General features: G+C 34.3%; 2 protein-coding genes across 8 annotated transcripts in view; both read right to left on the reverse strand.

Annotated features, from left to right (window-relative positions):
• The window catches only part of LOC111064279 (E3 ubiquitin-protein ligase Ubr3), a 144,680-nt gene extending 135,386 nt beyond the window's left edge, over positions 1-9,294 (reverse strand). Inside the window, 3 exon segments of the mRNA XM_039441147.1 lie at positions 349-562; positions 6,926-7,217; positions 9,199-9,294. Coding sequence (XP_039297081.1) covers positions 349-562; positions 6,926-7,217; positions 9,199-9,294 — 602 coding nt within the window.
• Positions 9,295-13,893: 4,599 nt separating this feature from the next.
• LOC111046006 overlaps positions 13,894-24,696 on the reverse strand; it is a 33,244-nt gene continuing 22,441 nt past the window's right edge. For 5 of the 7 annotated variants that reach the window (XM_039440609.1, XM_039440607.1, XM_039440608.1 and 2 more), the window contains one exon: positions 13,894-23,994. In XM_039440609.1, coding sequence (XP_039296543.1) covers positions 17,918-22,216 — 4,299 coding nt within the window. In that variant the 5' untranslated portion in view covers positions 22,217-23,994 and the 3' untranslated portion in view covers positions 13,894-17,917. The remainder of the gene's footprint in view (positions 23,995-24,696) is intronic. The other 2 variants (XM_039440604.1, XR_005572872.1) reach the window with 2 other exon arrangements.

The following is a 24,696-nucleotide window of genomic DNA, read 5'->3' on the forward strand; positions in this document are numbered from 1 at the left end:
GGCAAAGTTGATCTCCCACCTTTCTTCACTGCCATTAAAACGTGGACTTCACTATAGTCTTTGTCGCCTCAACTAACCTGGCCGGTAGGAAATTGTTTACAATTTGTTACAGAGTGTTGCATCAGTAATTCTTGCTGATTTGATTATTTCTCTATTCTCTATGGTATCACCACAAATGATACAGTATCACCACAACATGATACAGTATCACCACAACATGATACAGTATCATGTCAACTTGATACACAACACTATAATTTGATACAAAACTTCCAAACTTGGAATGAAATCTACAAACCATGGGATATCTTCTTATGCTATCTTTTCTCTATGGAAGTAGCTACTGACCCGGTCTCCTTCATGACACTGGTGTCGCCACAGTCACAGGCACCCCCCGCCTGCGACCTGAACATGTTGTAGTCATGGCCATCGTGGTCTCCCCGTTTGAAGCAGTCGGCACACAGCGACATGCACGGCGATATGCCACACGTACGGCAGCGGTACGCCACAAAATTCGCTGTCCACACCAGGCCGCACGTAGTCGCGTTGTCGTAACGGCGTACTGTAACACCACACATTCCATTATATCACATTCAAATTTCACTTATTCCAATCCACAATATTTACAATTTTTCATAAATTTATTATAAAACGAAAATCCAAATTAAATGCTGTGGATCACTCCGAAGACTTCTGCTACTACAAATCAAATCAAATCTTTATTGGTCCCAAAAACATAATTACAATGACAAAAATGGTTGTAAATGAAAAAAGTAAAATACAATATGAAATGAAAAAGAAAAATACCATTAATAGGATTATACATAACTATATTAAAAACGGGAAGTCCCTGCAAGGTTCGAGGAACCTGAGCGCAGAGGCCGAGTGTTCAATGCTTAACAGTAGAAGAAAATAATAATGGGATACTATTAAGAAATAGGGAAAAGAAAAAGTGAGTGAGGAAGGGAAGAGAAAGAGCAGAGTGAAGGCTTAGGGGAAAGTAAAGAATAGTTGAAAATCACATAAAAAACATTACAAATATTGACAACAGGGTAAACAGCTAGATGGAAATTCGATGAACGCTACTATTCAAAAATTATTTGTCAGCCCGGGAATCGAACCCAGTACCTCCTAATTGCCGGTCAGGAATGCTTACCCTTACACCAAACTGACAATCTCTGGATAGCAGCGCTCATTCATGGATAGCAGTTTGGTGTAAGGGTAAGCATTCGATTCCCGGGCTGACAAATAATTCTTGAATAGTAGCGCTCATCGAATTTCCATCTAACTGTTTACCCTGTTGTCAATATTTGTAGTAGCAGAAGTCTTCGGGGTGAATTACAGCATTTAATTTGGATTTTCGTTTGATAATAAATTAATTTATTATCATATGAATAATAATTGCAATATCTCAGTAATTTCCATCTATATTTACAATTATAATTGTATTATGCATCTTGACGTTTGTTACATTCCGGGTCCTGTAGCTTTGCCTATCGGCGGAGGACCAGTAGACTACAATACTACCAAAACAAAAACATCCAACATTATTGAAAGTCTTTCCATAAGCAACAGATGCTCTTTTGTATCTTCTCTAAAGCAGCGTGTTGCACCCGAAAAGATACACAAGGAGTTTTAATGTATCTTTCCTTAAGCAACAGATTATCTTTCGTATCTTCTCAAAAGCAACGTGTTTCACCATGAAAGATACACAAGGAGCTTTAATGTATCTTTCCTTAAGCAACAGATGCTCTTTCGTATCTTCTCAAAAGCAACGTGTACAGTAAAAGATACACAAGGAGCTCTGATGTATACAACAGATGCTCTTTCGTATCTTCTCAAAAGCAACGTGTACCGTAAAAGATACACAAGGAGCTCTGATGTATATAACAACAGATGTAATGTTTAAGCAACAGATGCTCTTTTGTATCTTCTCAAAAGCAACGTGTTGCATCCTAAAAGTGATACACAAGGACCTTTTTGGAGTTAGGTCCTTTTAGCACAACACAGCCGATCAGCTGACTTCGTTCAACATGCTCTTTCCATTGATGGTGATACGTTGCAACTCTCTCATTCAGGAAGAATCTCTGTGTGTAGGGCGCTTCCTCCATCTAGGGTCTCTGAAGGCTGATGTTTTTGCAAAGCCGTGAATCGTTTCATGTAAATCGATGGTAATTTTGACGAATCTAATATTTTCCCACATTATTACTAGTAGTTCTGTGAACAGTAGACCTCGCGCTCAGTAAGTTACATTGACCTGTTATGTTTTCTCAAAAATTAATAAATAATTTATCAATTTAAAATGTCTAGAAAAAATCCTAAATAAACATAGAGCTTTCTGTCCTATCGTACCGTGACGTGTCGTCCCGGAATGTGAGTGTGAGCGCTGTTATCAGGTCTGGCTGCCGTCGATACGCCAATCCAATCCAAGAATAGTGTATATACTATCCTCATAGTATATAGTGCTATATACTATACTTGAATCCAATCAACCCATTAAAGAACATTCTGTGTTGTCGTGTTGGCGAAAAATCGGTGTGTTGAAATTAACAAAATAAACTACCATAATGCTGATTTCCTGCAAACTTCATTTCTCACTTTTCATGATTTTAGAAATCAATTTCTTTTCAATAATATTTGTTGCAATTTTAATCATCAGATTAAAAAAGAAAAATGTAAAAAAAATGTTTTCTATCAATAACTCCAAACTCCAAACTAGAATCATGGCCTCAGCTTATGGAAATACAAAGTTAGTAGACAACTGACTACTAACGTTGATGAAAAGATACATTTTTAAGATGTTCGATGTTTTTGAACAGGTAGTATTATAGTCTACTAAACAGCTGATTTATGATGAATAATTCTATAGTCTGATTTCAACGGTAATATTGGTGTTCGAAGAAAACTCCTTTTCCTTTTGTATTATCCTTAAAATGCAAAATTTTAAAAACCTTATGTATACGTCGACGCGAAATTCAAAAAGGAACATAAGTTACCTGTCAATTTTCATGAAAATCTATTGCTGCGTTTCGCTGTAAATGCGCAACATATAAACATTAAGAGAAATGCCAAACCGTCGACTTGAATCTTAGACCTCACTTCGCTCGGTCAATTATAATAATACAAAATTTGGACACATTATGCAAAAAGAAACTATTAATAAATTATTATCAATACAAGCATTACAATAATATTATCATTCTTTTTTATGTGATGATGGCTTTAAAAAAAACAATAGATGATAATTTTAATAAATCTTGTCGTTAAAATGATTCAATAGTAGGCGTGTCAAGTTCAAATTTAATCAGAGATATTCGGGTCAATGATTGCTAAGACAATTGAAAAAATTGGTGAATTGCGTTAATAATATTACTAATCATTCTTTCCAATACAAGGCCTGAGTTTTATAAATAACATCTCGTAAGAAATATAATATTGAGGACATTGAATTGACGATACAAGGCACACAAACTGATTTTATATAATCTTTCTGGACTTGATACAATTGGAGAGTGTAATTTATTGACCGAGCGAAGTGAGGTCTAAGATTCAAGTCGACGGTTTGGCATTTCTCTTAATGTTTATATATTGTTATGTTGCGCATTTACGGCGAAACGCGGTAATAGATTTTTATGAAATTTGACAGGTATGTTCCTTTTTCAATTGCGCGTCGACGTATATACAAGGTTTTTGGAAATTTTGCATTTCAAGGATAATATAAAAGGAAAAAGGAGCCTCCTTCATACACCAATATTGGAGTAAAAATCAGACTATAGAATTATTCATCATAAATCAGCTGACACGTGATTACACAGATGTGTGGAGAAGCCAGTCTATTGCTGTATTTCCATAAGGTCTATAGTTTCAATCAGGTACTTGTGGATGAGAATACTGCGTGAGGTCTACTGTTCACAGAACTACTAGTAAATAATATAATGACAAAGTGACACATAGCCTACAGTGAGGTCCAAATTAGCAATGGTATTGCTATCCTTGTCTATCATTCAACAAAACGGATAGCGCTATCTTTTTTTTTCTTTTATCTCTTTCTCGAGAAACAGATATTCTCGCTTTGTTCTGTTGCCAGATCGTCTTTCAACAATGTAGAATTAATAATTCAGCTACGGTCTACAGAAGGCATTGACAAGACAGAGGGATCGGCAACGTTGATCTCCTATCTTTCTCCACTACCACTATAACGTGGACCTCACTATAGACAACTAATAGACCTATAGTGAGGTCCACGTTATAATGGCAGTGAAGGAAGATAGGAGAAAAACGTTGCCAAGTCTCTCCATTTTGCCACTGATTGTACACAGCTGTTATTCAATTCATCCCATTAAATTTAATCTAATAATAATTGTAATTTCCTTGATAAAATAATTTAATGTCAAATTAATCAAGAAAATATATTTTTTCATAATTTCATCAAAAAATTTGCTTTCATAACTGAGATCAGATTTTTATTTCTATACACCCTGAATTGGCGGCTTATTTAAAAAGCTGTGATACAACAATCTGAATTTCAAAACAACAGAAATTAAGTTATTTGGTAGATATTCTATTCCAATTTCTTTTTAAAATGATAGAAAAATAGAAATCCTTTTTAAAATAAATAATTTCAATGGGAATAATTCTGAAATAACCTTTCAATATTATTTATACCGGTACGAGTAGGTCTAACCTATACGGGTAGGCTAACTGAAGCATGGATGAAGTCTAGGATGGTTAGTTATCAACTTTTAAAATGTTATTTCAGGTATTTTAATTTGTGTTTCTCATACGGTATTGTCTAAAAATTATTTTTGTACAACTGCGCGTAAAGAAAGAATTTACATACTCAATTCTCCTCGTAAAACAGCTTATTTCTGAGGAGAATCTACTTTTTCGCTCGCTAACATCTGCGCAGGCGCAGTAGATTTTCTTTACGCTCTCTATTCATTCGCGCATGCGCAGAAGTTTATTTACGCTCGCTAATCAGCTGTTGATAAGCCGCTTGCCAAAAGACAAACCACTCTCGGTCAGATCTTAACCTAAAAATTCGTTAATTGTTCCGATTCTGCAGCCATGATGGATATCAGTGAAGACGAATTATTATTAACTCCGCCAGATATAAGTGATTTAACAGGTTTGTGCAGTTGTAGAAAAATTTTGTATGTAATTCGCGCGTAATGCTTCTTTATCGCTCTTGCAAAATTATCACGCTCCGCTTCGCGTCGCGTGATAACTGTTTTTCGCGGGCGATAAAGTCGCGCATTACGCTCTTAATACATAAATAGCTATTCATTGTTTCAAAAATACATTTTAAATCGATTATACGACTTGTCTACTAAAGTATTTTGATAGAAAAAAAAATGGCGGCTGAGAATTGTTTGTTTACTTTTGTACAGTCACTGTCAAAAGTAAAAATAAAATATTCTGGCCAACGGACAACATTGCAAAGATAGAGATAGAGCTATCTGTTTTGTTGTATGATAGAAAAGGACAGCAACAGTATTGTCAATCGTACACTGCCATTATAACGTGGACCTAACTATAACTCACCGACTCACTATAGACAACTACAACTTTTCCAACTGTATTTGAGAAAGAATCAATTGTAATTGAGAATAGTTATTTGTATTTGAGAAAACGTCGAATGTGAATGAGAATAGTCAGTAATTGTATTAGAGAAGTTATCACTACTTGTAGTTGAGAATAGTGAATTTAATTTGAGAAAGTATCATTTCAATTTGAGAACATACGATTTGAAATCAAGAAGTTGTCAGTTGTAATTGGGAAATTATTTTTAAAAACCAGTGCTCCCAGTACTTATATTTTTCATAACTGTACTCATAAAAAATAATATGATAATATATTTAATATTCCAATAAAACGTTTAGCTTTTAAATAAAAAATTATTCCAAGCCCCAAAATCCATTGAAGAATTGCCGAATTGCTTGATCAAGAGATTCAATTGATTGATGATAAAGCTCAATTGCGCCTTGAACATAGAGAATTTGATCTTCATCAAGTGCAATATTTCACAAAATGTTTGGAGACAAAAGTCGCGTTGTCAATACATACATAGAAATTATACTCATTAATCATTCGTAAACAGTACAGAGGAAATAATTTCACCATTGAAAACATTAATTTGCCCCCATGCAGAGCCTATGGTAGTAATATTGGAATACTGTGAACGTAGTACAAACAGTATCCTTTCCTGCTCAAATCAAACCTGTACTGTAGGCTATAGAAGAGCCACGACATGTCAATTGGAAAATTTTCTCATTTTCAATTGATATCTTCTCATTTACATTTTACGATTTCTCAAATACAATTCACTACTCTCAATTACATGTGATGACTTCCCAAATACAATTGACTATTCTCATCTACATCTGACATTCTCTCAATTTTGGTAGAGTTAGTGGGAAGAATACTTTGAATATTCTTTCCGAAGAATGGACATTGATATGTCCAAAGCTCCGCCAATTTATGTAGATGCATAAAAAAATTATCTATTTTATCTATAGTTATTACAAATTGTTTTTTTTTTTCATATTATATACAGTTCAATAATTATTTTCTTAATTTATATTTTGTAAATTCATCCATAATTTTGCTGTATTGTAAGCTATAGTATATAAGTGTATAAGACAGTATATATTGCAATCTACATAAATAAAGTTCTCAATCAATCAATCAATCAATTACTTAATTCTCTCAATAATTATTTATTTCTTAAGTTTAATTTAATTTTATAATGTCAATTTTTGTAAATGTTACCATAGGCAAGAGCCTAGTAACAATTGTCAATAAATATCTTATCTTATCTTGTCTTAATTACAAGTGACTATTCTCAAATACAATTGATACTTTCTCAAATTAACTTTATACTTTCCCAAATAAAATTGGAAAAGGTGGGCTGAACCCAACTCACCGATACTGGAGAACTCATCAGGTGTTCTCCCTCCAGCCATCAACCACTTGCACCAATCGATGGTCTCCCATTCGTCCATGTTCTTGCCAGGGTTCAGGAGGATGTCCAACAGTTCACTCAGCAGATTCGACTGTCCGCCATTCGAACAGGAGCTGTGGATGTGGGAAGCAGCTCCCCTCCGGCCCCGCTTCATGAGGACGTGCGCCGGGGAGGTGGCTGGCGGGGTGGAGGTGGCCGGGGAGGCATTGGAGCTCCCCTGAAGGGTCCATGCTGGATGTGGAAGAGCTGATGCCTGTAATAATAGAAAAAATACATTAGAAAATGGATAAAAATACATTGTGTACAATGGAATACAACAGTATCGGAGAATAACAATTAAGGAGATCAACGTTGCCGATTCTCTGTCTTGTTCAAAAAAATAATTTGATTTGATTTGATTAAATTTTCTCCCTGGAGACTCTTTAAAGAGTATAGGAAATCGTCAAGGACTATTTGTCAAAAAAATAAAGGAATACATATAAACATATATTATATACATCACATTCCACAATGTACATTGCAATTTAACCCTCCCCAAAAGCCTCATTCTCCATCCATAAATTCTTGAATACTGTAGTAAACCCCGTTTGCTAAATATTTTCTCAATAGCTTTTTGAAAATATCCTTATTCTCATTTTCTCTCAAAGCTGACGGCAGTTTACTCATAAATTTCATACCCATATAAGAAGGCTTATTTTCATACTGAGCTGTCCTGTGGTATTGTGCAGAAAATTTACTCTTATTTCTAGTGTCATAATTATGTATGTCACAGTTTCTTATAATTTTTTTATCTCTTATATACATGATCACTTCGAAAATGTACACTGTATGTGTAAAAAATGTATGTGTTAAGCTGCGTACACATATACGCTCTTCCAACCAGCATCGAGCACGCTCCTCCCTCGTACCGACCTCGAACCACAGTCGCACCGCCCACGCACCCATCATGAACGTTACGGAAGATGTTAGATCTTCTCGCGTTCCCCGGTCGAACCACTGTTGCTCGCCGGTCGATCATCAATCGCTCTGCTGGAGTGACGTTCGGTTGCGGAGCAGAGCGAAAGTCTGTACGCACCTTAATATTGTAAAAGGACTATTGTGAGGTCCACGTTGTAATGGCTATGGAGAAAGATACTAGAACAGCGTTGCCGATCCTCTGTCAATGCCTTCTATAAACGGTAGCTGATACAGGTTTATTAATGTAAATATCGGGGACCGAGCTTCGCTCTGGAGTACAAAATCATAAAAAAATTATTACGAAAGAAGAAATTATAATAACATTCATACAGAAATGTTCTATCTAATCACAGAATTTTGAGATTAATTCCCAGAGGAATGTAAAAATTTCCCTCACAAAGGCCCATTTGCACAAAAGCCGGTTAAATTTTAATCCTGATTAACTTCACATGAACCAAAACACAGAAGACCATTTCAAAAAGATGAATCTACTGGAATTAATCAGGATTCAGAATAACCCGGCTTTTTTGCAACCGGCACTAAGTACCTGATTGAATGATTACAAAAGTTCAACAGCTGAGTCATAATTATGACACAGTCCCACACACATGAACTCGCTCACTCAATTCAAACACCAACAGACGACGAAATAATTATTATCAGCTGTTTTTCCAAGGATGAATAATAATTATCCTTTTAATTTCCTTCAGCAAGTTTTCCTAGGGATGAGACCTAGTGCAATCAAATCTTCATATTATAAAGCTACTATGTTCTGAATTTCGTGAGAATCGTTAGAGCCGTTTTCGGGATCCAGTGAAATACAAACATATATGAACATCTAAACATATAAACAAGTTGCTCGTTTAATATTATAGGATATTAACTGTGCATTCTCGTTTAATATTGACAATTTTATTTTATTAAGCAATAAATTATATTTTTCAATAATTTCATTATGTATTTTCATAATTAAGATGAAATATTTTGTTAATTATTAATTCTAAATTGTTAAAAGACGATCTGGCAACAGAGCAAAGCGAGAAAGAGATAGCAACATCCGCTTTGTTGAATGATAAACAAGGATAGCAATACCATTGCTAATCAAACACTGCCATTAAAACGTGGACCTCACTGTAGAGGAGGGGAAGGAGGTGTATGGACTCCTGCTGTGGGGGCATGCAGTGGGCTGCAAGAGTGTGCTGATGCTCCAGAAGAAAGCACTTCGAGTGATCACCTCAGCAGGGCATCGTGAGCACTGTAGGCCTATCTTCATTGACCTGGGCATCCTTACGGTCTTCAACCAGTACATACTGTTGAGTCTGCTGCATGTTAAGGACACCGAGGGCAGTCATGTGCTGAGGGCTGATCGTCATGTGCACGCTACAAGGAGGAGACTTGACATTGACATACCGCGCTGCAGAACCAACAAGATAAAAGACTCCTTCCCAATATTTGCACTGCGCCTATACAATGACCTGCCTGTTGGTGTGAAGAACCTGCAGGGTATTGCTTTTAAAAACCGAGTTGAGATCTGGCTGAAGAGGAACCAATTCTACTCAGTCAATGAGTATTTTAATGCTCACAAGGACAATATAGTTTGACCTGTCATCTTACCATTTGTGTTTTTTTTTTTTTTGACGCCATCTATCCAGTTCCCTGGTCATGGATGTAGAAGGAGGAATTAAGGAGGGAGGGATGTAAAAGTATTTGAAATACGAGTAAGATGAGGTGAAGTAGGGGAAGATGAATGACGAGAAAGTAGAGGTTCATACCAGAGATAAAAAATAGTCATGTTTGAAGTTTATGGCCATAAGTTTACCAGAGATTGATAATGGTGTAACAGCTAAAACTATTATCTCAAAAAAAATCAGAGATTTAGATAAAAAAAGTTTTTTTTTATTCACTTACTTTCAAGGTTACCTATAGGCTCAAATCTTGAAATGATATCAAAGAGAATTTTGTTTGCTAATTTTCAACTTCAATGTTTTAAATTTGTACGTAGACCTAAGCTATTTGCCATATTTATTTCCTTTCTTAATTATTTATTTAAATTGATCTATTAAAAAATTAGCAATTATGTTGATATTGATTGGACATTCTGAAAGATGGGTAACAATAATTTTGAGAGATAGCCTAACAATATTAAACAACTACAGTTTAATAAAAAATGAATAATTTTTATAAAATGAAAAAATAATAAAAAGATTATTCCCAACAAAACGGAAGGTCTATTTATGCTATAGTATGGTCCAAGTTATAATGGCAGTGTTTGATTAGCAATGGTATTGCTATCCTTGTCTATCATCCAGCAAAGCGGATAGCACTATTTCTTTCTCGCTTTGCTCTGTTGCCAGATCATCTTTCAACAACGTAGAATAAATAATAAATTAACAATATATTTTATCTTAATTATGAAAATCCAATATGAAATTATCAAATATAAAATTTTTGCTTAATAAAATTGGTTATTTTGAACGATGAAAAGTTAATATTACATCAATAGATCTGTATCAGCTACCGTCTATAGAAGGCATTGGCAAGACAGAGGATCGGCAACGTTTTTCTCCTATCTTTCTCCACTGTCATTATAACGTGGACCTCACTATAGACCTACAGATATTCTTCTAACATAGCTTTTATTATTAATTATCGAGCATCCTTAGAATCGAATTGTTGTTTCAAGTATTAGGCTAGTTGAAATAAATTAAAGTTTTAATTTGAAAAATTAAAAATGAATATGTTTAAGGATTTGAGTTAATATTATATAATGAAAGAACTTAAAAGAGTTAAATTATAGCAGCATAGTTAGAAAGTTATTGAAAAGAAAAAGACAAATATCAATTACATTTTGAGGTTAAGTTACAAACTATTTTCAAGTTATTTTGAATTAATAGTAGGTTTAATACACAGAAAATTTACCAATATAATGCTCACCCATCAATAAATACAATAGTTTTCTTTTAATCGTTCTTAGATCTAAAGAGCAATAAGTATTGTTTCGTAATTCACTAATATGGATTGAGAGTATATTTGTTTCTCACTATAATATATAGATCATAAGTTACTGTAATTTTTAATTGCAAAAACACAAAATAAATTATTAAAATCTACTTGAAAGCTGTCATAATACTACTCAAGTTATAAATACATATGATCTATGTTGAGATGAATCATGATCTTGTCTATTAAAGGTTACCTTCCTAAAAGCCTATATTTACGTCAACAAAACGATTGTGTCAAAGTATTTAGTTTTTCATAAAGGTTATTGTCATGCAAGATTGAAATCGAATGCTATTCGGGATTTGATAAAGTTGATTATTTATAGCAAATTGGTGAAATTTTGTGATTTCTGTTCTTTGAAGATTTTATGATTAAGGAGTAATGAACTTTCATGACAACACATGTATGAGTTGCACAAGAAAATCAATGAAATCCATGACAGAAAGTTTAGGTTAAATTGAGGGGAACGTATAGTAATCAATTTCTTTGAAATTTTTATCAAATTTTGATAAATATATAAACATTGTACTTACCTAAATATAATATATCAGGAAAATTTCCATCTGCTATGAGCCATTCGTGGAAATCGTCAATCCAGTATCGTGCACATAAATCTCAAACCAACACAGAAACTAAAAACTAGAATTTTGTAGTAGATAGAAACCACTATTATGAGATAAACGCTAACTTAAAATGATTACATAAAATGGAAATATCAAGAAAATAACAAGGTTATAATATTATACACACAGCAGAAGCTAGAGTATTAAGATCGGACTTCATAACCAGAAAATTACTCTAATTGCCGATAAAATATGCCGAGCTATTATTTTTTTGGATGTGATTGAATTATAAACTGTTAACAAACTTCAAAACAATTCAAAGGTCAATTCGTATTGTTCAATTCTATAGAATATGCGAATTAAAATAATATTACACCACACTGAAAACTGAAACATCCCGTTCTGGCATGAACAAGTGCAGTGAACTTGTGTGTAGTTTAGAAGGCAGTGGAATTTCTTCAACAAAGAAATATTTTAGACAAAGACAAAAAATAAATTATAAAATATATACTTTTGACAAACTATCAATATTTCAATACAAAAAATCATTAATAAAATATCTTAACAACTCCTTTACATTCATTTTTGAGATTATATTGCAAGTTTTATATAGTATGAAAATTTACATATTCATTCCTTCTATCAATCATCCAAGTATGTTCTTCAAAAAAAACTAGCATAATTCAATCATTTTGAAAGGTTTCGTTGAATTTAAGTCTTGATTAATGGAAATTTTATACAAACATCATTTTCAAATGAAGAAAGGTCGATATTCAGACTATCGATCGCTGAAGTCACCCATTTCGCGCTCATTTTCAAACTTCAGATTTTCAGTGTATTCTTGTACACGATTTTCAAATCAGCAATAATTAAAGCATTCAAATATAAAAAGCATTTTTTTCAAAAATAAATATTTCTTCATATTGGTAAAACTACAAAAATTCTTCTATTGATAGTTTTTATGTAATTTTTGAACATAAAGACCGGATCTTTATGTGAACTTTTTTCTGAGTTTTAGTTAGTCCAAATTATTAGAAAGAAACCACTAACTCACTAATTATTCAAAACAAGTTAGCAAATAAAAAATAATTGTTAGGATTATGCAACCTACATATATATTCCACTCCGTGCTGAAACATAATCTACTTTTATACCATACTAGCCGTCAGGCTCGCTTCGCTCGCCATATCCGTCTAGCCAGGGGGCTCCGTCCCCTGGACCCCCGACTGGATCGTCCAAAAATAAGATCGCCAGCATTTTTCATTTGAGCATTTTTATCATACGTTAGGACGATCCAGTCGGGGGTCCAGACTAGACGTCTGGCTAAACAGATATGGCGAGCGAAGCGAGCCTGACGGCTAGTAATATAATATTCCCAGGATAGAAGTAGCAGTGCCCAATCAATTTTTCCACGATAAATGCATTTAAATCTTCAACTTGGTGCCAACCTAACAAAATCAACTCAACTTAATGCCAACCTGACAAAATTATTAATTTAGTTGCCAGTTAACAACTGTTTCGAAGAGATACTCTATCTAGATTATAGTTCTATAGTGACATATGATATGGAAATTTCCATTATAATCAAGAGATTGGGAGAAGAAGAATATACATGCTAAAAGACGAACTTTAAACCCTTAAAAACCACCCTTAGAGTTGAAATATTGCCAAAAAAATTTCTTAGTGCGCCTCTAAAGGGCCAACTGAGCATACCTACCAAATTTGAACGTTTATGGTCCGGTAGATTTTTAGTTCTGCGAGTGAGTGAGTCAGTCAGTGAGTGCCATTTCGCTTTTATATATAGAAGATAAGTTATTGCCGGTTGCACAAAAGCCGTTTAATATAAATCAGATACAGTCAATTGGGGTAGCTTTGTACCACTATTCCGAATTTTTACAACAGAATAAGGACCAATTCATTATTAATTACTTTTATTGTAATGTTTCTGGAAGCAAAATATGATATCTACTCATTAAAGCTACTTTTAATCACCAAATAATAACACCTGCTTGCCATTTGAAATTGAAAATGATGACTGTTTGGAACAGCACGTTCAGCTAGATGCAAATGTCTACAGACGACAAATAATGGGAAGATTCAAGATGTTGAGGATAGAGCAGGAAGCTGTTAAAAGGTATCAGGAGTGCCATAAATAAGTAGATGAATGGAGGACTTTCATGTACCTAGTATTTAATATAAGTGATTTTCTCGTTTTCTCTTGTACAGAAATTCGGTTAAGCCCTCTTTTCAAAAAATCCTCCTCCTATTGGTTCTCGTACAGTTAATCACGATTAAAATTCAACCGGCTTTTGTGCAACCAGGCTGAAAAATCCCAATACCTTCAGAAATTAAATTCCATTAGGTACCTAAAGACGAACAGTAGGCAGACAGGTACAGTAGTGAATGTATTCAAATAAAATGACAGGAAGTGGAGAGAATATAATTTGTTGAACAGAATCACATTTAATAATTACGGAATTATCATAATCAATATTGACATTTTTCAAGTTTATATTATACAAAAATATTATAATATTAAAATAGGTAGCCTATCAATATTTGGCAACTATTAAATTACATTTAAGTTTATGGTACTGTGTAATATGGAACACTAATATAATAATATACAAGACATAAGTCAAATACCTTAACTTTTTTAATAATTAATAGAAAAATATAAATAAATACTCCCTTAGTGTCAAGATATAATATTATAAATATAGCTATTAGCAAAAAATAATTTAACCCTTTCTATCCCAGTGTTGTTCCTGAACAACATGATTTTCTATGATGTCTATTGGATCAGTGATTGAATGAATCTGCCATCTACTGGCCTTGTTTGAAAGCTACATTAGTCTAGTTTAGTATTATACCACTAGAGAGCACTCAAATGCAGTCTAATTTCTGAAAAAACAGCTGTCATATCCAATTGTACCAACACTTCAATGTGACAATTTTCTTCGGTTTTTATAAAATTCTAAAGAACTGAAAATAAGAGTAAAAAATATCCATATAATTGTTTATTATTTCATGATGAAATATCAGTCATAGGAATAGAAACTTGAACAAAAATATCATTTATATTCAACATTTTATGTCTGTTGTTTTAGAACAACATTGGGCCGTTAGAGGAGTCACATGTGAGGAGACTTTGAGGTTATGTTATTGTGTTTCTCTCAGTTTTCAAATGTGTTCGTGGAGTTATTGTTTACTGAATTATTGTGGATGATTGTTTTTCGTTATAATGTGCAAAATCTTGGATAATGAAGATTTAGACAAACTCATGAATCTTCCTGAAGATGAGTTGAATAGTTTTTTAGAAATCAAGATACCGGACAGTAATATTATTGCTGATCCTCTACAAGAGAATGTACAGGTAAGATTCTCTCCAATTTATTTTCAAAAGTCTGTTTCACCTGTGCAATCTAAATCATTACCTGAGTCAGCAGTCCTGTATTACAGGACTCATTGGTATGAAAGCAAATAGCCTAAAGCTACGTTTACACTATATGTAGTTGTACACTATAGTACATTATACATTACATTATAGTAGTGTACACTATATGTAGCTGGGGAGCTATATGAAATTTGAGCTACATATAGCTCTGCTATAAGGAGATCTATGCAAATTTCATGTAGCAGAGCTACATATAGTTTGGAATAAACCACTATTCACTGCTCAGTTATCCCAACCAGATGCCTAAGAAGAATGTAGTTCTTGCAGCAGGCGCTGCTTTCAGCGAAGCTACTGTGATGCTTTCAGCACAGAGAAGAGAGAGAAGATATTGGATAATTTTGTAAATTTTGGATAGCTCATTTTCTGCTATATAGCTGAGAAAATAGGCTCAACTGCTATAGTTGCATAAAAGTGAGAATAAGTCACTTTTTGAACTTGTAGCAGAGCTTTATAGCTGAGCTACATGTAGCTCTGCTACATAGTGTAACCTAGCTTCATAATTCCCTTTTTCTCCAGACACTGGAAGAAATATTGGGCACGAACATGGGTATTTTGCAAAACAAGGACATTGCAAGCTGTGTAAGACTGGGTACACCAAGGTGTATTGCACAAAATGTGGAGTACGTCTTTGCTCAGTCCCAAACAGAATGTGCTTCAATGATTACCATAGATAAAATAAAAAAATCCAATAGGCTACAAGGAACAACTTGTTCTACAAAAATAGTAAATATGATAAAGTAGTAGATGTAAGTAGATGTAGTAAAGTAGTAAATTTATAATATGATAAACCCCAATTTTCAGTTTTTAGTTTGTTTCATATTATGTAAGTATCAGTTAGATATGAACATAATAAATAAGTTAGTAACCAAAATATAGTTTTAAAAAAGTAGGAAATTTATGATATTTAGAACCTTATTTTCAGTTTCAATTCCACGTTTTTATATTATGTAAATATGTATCAGTTATGAATATAATAAATAAGTTAGTCACCAAAATCTGGTTCTGTGTATCACATTTTTGAGAATCCATTTTACTACTCTTGAGAATTTTATTATGTGACTTTCATTGTTATAATGTTGAAATCAAGAAAAAAATATTGATTAGGAATGATTCCATAATGAAATCATTCACCTTTCCTTGAATAAAGCATGATGAAAGTACCATTGACTTTTCTAATGCAAAACCAAAATTTTTTACTATACATATTTGAAATGACCCAAATGTCCCAATGTTGTTTTAAAACAACATACCCCTAGGGGCCCCTGGAGGGTGAGAAAAATTTGGGAAAAATTATTTTCTCATTTTCAAGAGTGTTTTGAAACATAAAAACACCAGAATGATTTTTTCATCTTGTTTTTTCATAAATTGGGATAGAAAGGGTAATTAACTTTAAAATATTTTGTTAACACCCTTATATATCAATAACAACGTGTTTTTTTTTATACCACATACTTTACTAATTTTTAATTATTTGGATATATATACTTTATCTAAAAACTTTCTTTAGATAAGGATATATGGAACTAATAGATATATTTTTAAATTTAAATATAGGATAAGTTATGGCTATGGTTACACATGATGATCACATGTGTTTGTCAAGTTCCGTTCAATTTAATAGAATCTATCCTATTATATTAAGCAAGCAATTTCCGTATATTTGTATTTTTATATCTGCTTATTTATGTTCAACGGATCTCGAAAACGGCTCTAACAATAAATTTTCACAAAATTTGGAACATAGTAGGTTTATGATATAAAAATTCGATTGTACTCATCCTTGGGAAAACAAGCTGGACAACATTAAAATGATAATATTCATCCTTGGCTGAAACAGCTGTGGATGGTAAAAAAGTGAGTGAGCATGTGAGTATGTGAAAAATCAAAATATTGCATCCCCGAAATTCATAAGATGACATATAGCCAGCTGTGAAATATAAACACAATCATTTTAGAGAAATGTGTTCTATTTATCAATAATTAATGAAAATCTGGTGTGGCACACTCACACAACTTCCCTTGCCATTATGAAAATTGATCACCTGACACTAGTTTTCACACGCATTTCAAGTCTACTATTCAAAGATCTGAGCCAGCTGGTGACAGGACAATAACGCTGGAGACACACAAGTCTGCTATATTTTCATAGTGAATGATTTAATAGAATCCACAGTTACCAACAGTTTGCAATATTGAATAATCACATTTTCTCAAATTTCGAGCTTATTTTAAATTTTAGGTGAAAATGTTACTAGACATTAATTGTAGAGATTTTCATGCTCAACATTTTCAATGAATTGTTTTGTTTAAATTGTATCTGAAGCCAGATAATTAGAAATCTAAAATCGAACTTTGTGTAGATGTGGCAGAGCTCCTGAAGTTTTCACAGATATGAGACTTAAGGCAGTTGATAGAGTTTATCAATAACTATTCTAGGTATAAATTTAATAAAAATCGTTGGAGCCGTTTTCGAGAAAATCACGAAAAACCCTGTTTTTGACAACATTTTTGCCGCCATCTTGAATTGCATTTGATCAAAATTGTTCATGTTGGATCCTTATACTATAAGGACCATAAGTTCCAAATTTCAAGTCATTCTGTTAATTGGAAGAAGAGATATCATGTACACAGATGCACATACACACACACACACACATACAAACCAATACCCAAAAACCACTTTTTTGGACTCAGGGGACCTTGAAACGTATAACAATTTAGAAATTTGGGTACCTTAATTTTTCTCGGAAATCAATACTTTCCTTACCTATGGTAATAGGGCAAGGAAAGTGAAAATAACGAGCAAAGCTTGTTTCCCCAACATTAAGGATCAAGTTATTAACATTTTGTTAATAACTGTGGTGTAAACGCAGCTTAATGGAAACAAATGATGATAGAGAATTGACCCTATACATAGAGAATCGACTCTGTCGATATAAATCAATCATGTATCGTGCTCTGTTGATAGAAAACCAATTATGTATCATGTTCTGACAATAAATCATCAATAATATCCTGAGCCCCATCAATATCTAGATGCGTCTGGAAGAAATCAATCATCTTTCTTTTTCTATCTGGCTCTAGATACTCAATAAACGTTGGCAACCCATACTTGGGAAGCATTTTGTAAATAATGGGGTGCAATATATTCTGCTCATCATCCACATAATACAGTTTCCTCATCAGGAGTAAACCAACTACATATTCGTGCATTCCCAGCTCCTCAAACACTCTAACCAGATCCAAAAAACAATCATCACCAAAAACATTCACCAGATCTTGTTGACTTGTTTCAACAAAAGTGTAAAACAAATGCGTAATGTTTTCTACAAATATATCAACTTTTTTAATTGCTTGAATATCATGCACCTTCCTCTGCATGTACATGATATCGTAAATGTGTATATTTGAATTTGGCACTAGCGTAACATGCTTCAAAAATTTAGCATAGCTACTGATGTCATCAAGGTCTTTAGCAGCCTTGAACTCAAATTCTCCGTTCAGGGATAGGCCTACCAACTTTACAAAAAAATATCGCATTTGAAATGCGATTGGAGTGTCAACACGTGGCACAATGTATGGAGATAGTTCTAGTTTCCCAGACTTCAGTTCTATCCCATTATCGCCCAATGAAAGCCAGCAAATATTGGTCTTTTCAACAACATCCATGAGATATGTGAAGCCTTCGTATTTTATATCATTTCCCTGCAAATCTATGTAGGTTAGGTTTGTTTTGGGGAGTATACAGGCCAACAGTTCAGCTTCACCTGCTTTCAGCTTGTTGTTACTGAGGTTCAAGGAGATAATTTTACTACCAACCAAAAAACTGACAAGGTTCCTAAATATTTTCCCTCTAATGTTGTTACTGCTGAGATCCAAGTACCCTAGATTGTTTATTGTAGGGACTGGCTCTAATCCTTCATAGAAATGCTTTATTTTTAAATCTTGTAAATTTTCATCATAATCATCATCAAATTTAATGCTTTTCAACTTCCTTTCAAATTCGGAATCATCAATTATTAGCTCATTGGAGTTATCACTTTTAATAATTTTCAGGGCTCTAGAAAAACATCCATTCATTAGAAATTTCAAAATAACGGTGTCATCAAAGTAATTGACATTGTTAACTTCCAATAAGGCAAGGTTACTTGTTCCATAGTCCTCTTCAACTCGATGAAAATGAGATCTATGCAACTGAAGCTCATTTATGTCAATATTATCAAACACATCTTCTAAATAGACATAGGTCATAGAATGGATGATTTTTGAAATCTCTTTGTTATTATAAGCATTGCATAGCATGTTTGCCGCCACCCCACATTCATCCACAGTTGCAACAACCTCAATAAAAGGGGGATACATGAACAAATTGGTACAGGAAATCAATTCCTCATTCCTGATACCAATTACTACTAGAGTTTCATTTCTTTCACAATCTCTCACACTCTCGCACAATTGTTTTGCAGTTGTTAGCTCAAAAATGCCCCCCATTAAATAGAGTTCTTCAATCCTTGTACGTTCTAGACAAGTTGCAACAAAATCGACACAGTTTCTATCAATGTGGTTGTGGGAGACATCAAGATGTGTCACCAGTGACCCTGCCAGGGATTCGAGAAGGTTCTTGAAACATTCATTAGTTATCCTGGCATTGGTCAAACACAATCTGGAGATCTGGGTATGTGGCAGATTTCTACCCAAAACTTGAACACCTGTTGATTGCAGATCAACATATCTAATCTTGAGCATTTCCACTTTTGATCCCAACAATCCTTGGGAGAGATATTTTAAAACAGCGTAATCAGCTTCTGTGGAGCTCAGTTCAATGCTAGTGATGCCCGTATCCTTCAACACTTTCGACAAGAAGTAGAAACTGATGGAGGAAAGTGCATCACCTGAACCTACAGTGAATGAAGTGTCTCTGAAACATCTATAGAAGTCATCAATGCATGATTCATAATATCCAGCATTATCACCAAGATTGAGACATGCAATTCTTGTATTTTTTAAAACATGTGCTAAATAGAATGCACTACAACATATACCCTGATTGCAACTTATGTCAAGCGATGTCAGCTTTGTCCCCGGCAAATTCAACACAAGATTTTTCAAGCTGTTGCATTTTATCATATTCCCCGCCAAATTCAAATGTGTGACTTTGGAATTCTTGAGAACATCAGCCAGGTATCTCATGATGCAAGGAGTTGCATTCAATTTCTTACCTTCCCTACCATTATACCCTGATTTTACACTCAAATCAAGTGAGGTTATGTTTGACTTTGGATCAGCTAAACAGTCTCCAAGCTCTTTGAGCTGATCAAAGTCTAGGCCATTCCCCCCCAGATCAATATCAGTGACTTTGGTGTTTTTCAAACTTTTCAACAGACAACTCAAAGCAGCATTATAGTCATTATTATTTTTAGAAAGTCCCCCCATTTTTAGAGAGGTTATGTTACTATTAACTAGATGTGATGTCAAAATGTGCATGCTTTTCAGGTTGATGGGGTTAGAGCTGAGATTGAGTGAGATCAACTGTGGGTTATCTTCCACAACATTTCCCAAGCACTCTATACATTCATTACAGATTTCTATTCCACAGAGTTCAAGAGAGGTTAGTTTTGTGTGTTTTACAGTATTTGAAAACTCTTTGAAACTCCGACAACGGATATCATTGAAACTGAGGTCAATGCATGAAATTTGGGTATCTTTCAATACAGTCACCAAACTACTTATACTATTGTTATCTAGTTCATTATTGGCCAATTTTAATGTAGTTACATTTGAACCTTTCAATGATGGAGCCAACTCTTGTAGACGTACACAGTTCAAAACACCATGGGATACATCCAGCTCAGTTAGATGACAAGGCCCATCTTTCAATGCTTCCGCTAGAAAATGTATAGCTTCAAATTTTATCTTATTCCCACTTAAATTCAAGTGTGTGATTTGACTTGATTTTAAAATTGGCACAAACAAATTTTTACCTTCAAAATCAAACAGAGAATCACTGAGATCGAAGTGCGTAATTGGACAACTGGTCAGCAAAGAACTCAATGATTGTAACAGCTTAAAAGGGATGGAATTGCGACTGACATTCAGGCACTTAATGGGTAGTTCATAACTGATTATATTTTTGCAGATATTGTCAAATGTTTCACACTGATAATCATCGGAAAAATAGAACTCACAGCAGTACAAATCGAGTACTGGTACCTTCAGCTGTGCACCATTCCTCTTGTAAGATACAACAGCATCTATGAAGCCACAATCAATACCCAAGGATGTCAATGCAGAATTATTCAGAATACTCACCAAATAATTCATTCCAGTCTCCATAATCTCATTCCTACTAAGATCCAGTGATGTAATCTTGGTCCCACACAGGTTCAAAGCAATAGCAATTGCCACATCACAGTTGATATTGTTATTACATAGATTCAATTCTGTAACATTACTGTCTTTCAGCACCTTTCCCAAATACTTCAATCCTTCAATGAATGTATTGTGAGACACTTCAGGGTGGCGTTTCTTAACTGGACCGAGTTTTAGGTACTTCAACATTATATCTCTGATATCAGCCTCCATGTCAATACTCACATCATCTGCCACAGCAGTCATTTGATGATGTCTAGAAATTTCAGAAGATGTCGATGGTTGTGATGCTGGACAATCTAATAATGGTCCTCCAGAATAGTTTTCGTTGGTGGAATATGCATGTGATGATGACAAAGTAGGATAAACAAGTCCTTTGGCAGAATTCTGACTAGTGCCAACCATTGGTTCTTGATCATGGTGTGTGATAATTCCAGAAGATGTTGGTGATTCTAAAATTGGAGTACAATCCAATGGTCTTCCAGAAATCTCTTGATTTTTATGATATTCACTTGTTGATGGTTCTGATATCATATTAGGATAAACATGTTCTTTGGCTGAATTCTGACTTGTACCAACCTTAGTTTCTTGATCATGGTGTGCGATACTTTCAGAAGATGTTGGTGATTCTGAAATTGGAGTACAATCCAATGGTCCTCCTGAACTCTCTCGATTTTTCCTGTATGCTTTTGAGATCGATTGTGTAACTTCTTTCAGACCAGAATCACTAGCAATGCAAGGGTCGAGGATCAGAAAATTCAAGTGATCTCTCCTATTAGACCACAGATTGAGTGGGGCATCCAACAGAGTGTTCATGATAGTTCCATGACTAACATTGGGACTGCTCATCTTGATTTGTGCAGATTTTGAGTTTTCAGAAACTAAGTATTCAATTAAGTTTTCCATGGTAACTCACTGGTTTTAGTAGAACAAAGAATCTTCAGCCACAAGACCTTCAAGGATCTACATTAGTAATTCACTGGCTTTAGTAAAACAAAGCATCTTCAGCCACAAGACCTTCAAGGTTCTACATTGGTAATTCACTAGCTTTAGTAAAACAAAGAATCTTCTGCTACAAGACCTTCAAGGTTCTACATTGGTAATTCACTGGCTTGAGTAAAACAAAGAATCTTCAGCTACAAGACCTTCAAGGTTCTACATTGGTAATTCACTGGCTTTAGTAAAACAAAGAATCTCCAGTCACAAGACCTTCAAGGTTCTACATTGGTAATTCACTGGCTTTAGTAAAACAAAGAATCTTCAGCTACAAGACCTTCAAGGTTCTACATTGGTAATTCACTGGCTTTAGTAAAACAAAGAATCTTCTGCTACAAGACCTTCAAGGTTCTACATTGGTAATTCACTGGCTTTAGTAAAACAAAGAATCTTCAGCTACAAGACCTTCAAGGTTCTACATTGGTAATTCACTGGCTTTAGTAAAACAAAGAATCTCCAGTCACAAGACCTTCAAGGTTCTACATTGGTAATTCACTGGCTTTAGTAAAACAAAGAATCTTCTGCTACAAGACCTTCAAGGTTCTACATTGGTAATTCACTGGCTTTAGTAAAACAAAGAATCTTCAGCTACAAGACCTTCAAGGTTCTACATTGGTAATTCACTGGCTTTAGTAAAACAAAGAATCTTCAGTCACAAAACCTTCAAGGTTCTACATTGGTAATTCACTGGCTTTAGTAAAACAAAGAATCTTCAGCCACAAGACCTTCAAGGTTCTACATTGGTAATTCACTGGCTTTAGTAAAACAAAGAATCTTCTGCTACAAGACCTTCAAGGTTCTACATTGGTAATTCACTGGCTTTAGTAAAACAAAGAATCTTCAGCTACAAGACCTTCAAGGTTCTACATTGGTAATTCACTGGCTTTAGTAAAACAAAGAATCTTCCACTACAAGACCTTCAAGGTTCTACATTGGTAATTCACTGGCTTTAGTGAAACAAAGAATCTTCAGCTACAAGACCTTCAAGGTTCTACATTGGTAATTCACTGGCTTTAGTAAAACAAAGAATCTTCAGCCACAAGACCTTCAAGGTTCTACATTGGTAATTCACTGGCTTTAGTAAAACAAAGAATCTTCTGCTACAAGACCTTCAAGGTTCTACATTGGTAATTCACTGGCTTTAGTAAAACAAAGAATCTTCAGCTACAAGACCTTCAAGGTTCTACATTGGTAATTCACTGGCTTTAGTAAAACAAAGAATCTTCAGCCACAAGACCTTCAAGGTTCTACATTGGTAATTCACTGGCTTTAGTAAAACAAAGAATCTTCAGCTACAAGACCTTCAAGGTTCTACATTGGTAATTCACTGGCTTTAGTAAAACAAAGAATCTTCAGCTACAAGACCTTCAAGGTTCTACATTGGTAATTCACTGGCTTTAGTAAAACAAAGAATCTTCAGCAACAAGACCTTCAAGGTTCTACATTGGTAATTCACTGGCTTTAGTAAAACAAAGAATCTTCAGCCACAAGACCTTCAAGGTTCTACATTAGTAATTCACTGGCTTTAGTAAAACAAACAGTCTTCAGTCACTAGAGGTTTTACCTCAGTAATTGTTCACAGGCTTTAGTAACACAAACAGGATGGGCACAGTGGTATACATGTGACTGTCTTGAAGGATGACCGTGGATCGGAAATGATGTAGGCCGACAGCTTGCATGAAGAATGTCTGCAATAGAAAACAGAAATTGGCAGCAATCAACTATTTGAAAACTAAAATGAAAATTTACAGATTTGTTGGTTTACAAATTCAGATCACAGATTTTGTTGATTCCACATTTTTTCTTGGTACAGAACAATGGTTTTGTGCCTACAATATAAGGCTAGGCGCATAGTTAGTCGAGACAAAACAAGACATAATCAGACAAGTTTAGTCACAATACTTCACATTGTTGATTATGACGCCACTCACACTGATTGGTCATTGCAATTAGAGATGTCTTCTAGACATGCAACTATGTGAAGTATTGTGACTGAACAATTCTGATCATGTCTTGTGTTGTCTTGACTAACCAGCCTAAGTGTGATCCACGTTATCTATAATATCCAAGTTTTAACCGAAACTTGGATGATGAAAGACAGGAACTTCCACTATAGCATCGATGGCTATACAGTTATAGATAAACCAGGACAACTGAATAGAAGTAACGGATTGTGTATTTTTGTGAAGGAATCTATTGATGTATGCTATCTTGATTGTCAGAATTTGGAAGCGGATCTTATCGCTATTAGATTAGAGGCTTTTAAATACCCTATCACATTATTTGCAGTCTACAGATTTCCATCCTCGAATATAGAAGCTTTTCTGAATGACCTAGATACGAATTTATCTGGTATTAATAAAACTGAAAATGTTCTCTTCATTGGAGAT

The sequence above is a fragment of the Nilaparvata lugens genome, chromosome 14, assembly GCF_014356525.2.
Source record: "Nilaparvata lugens isolate BPH chromosome 14, ASM1435652v1, whole genome shotgun sequence".
NCBI lineage: Eukaryota > Metazoa > Arthropoda > Insecta > Hemiptera > Delphacidae > Nilaparvata > Nilaparvata lugens.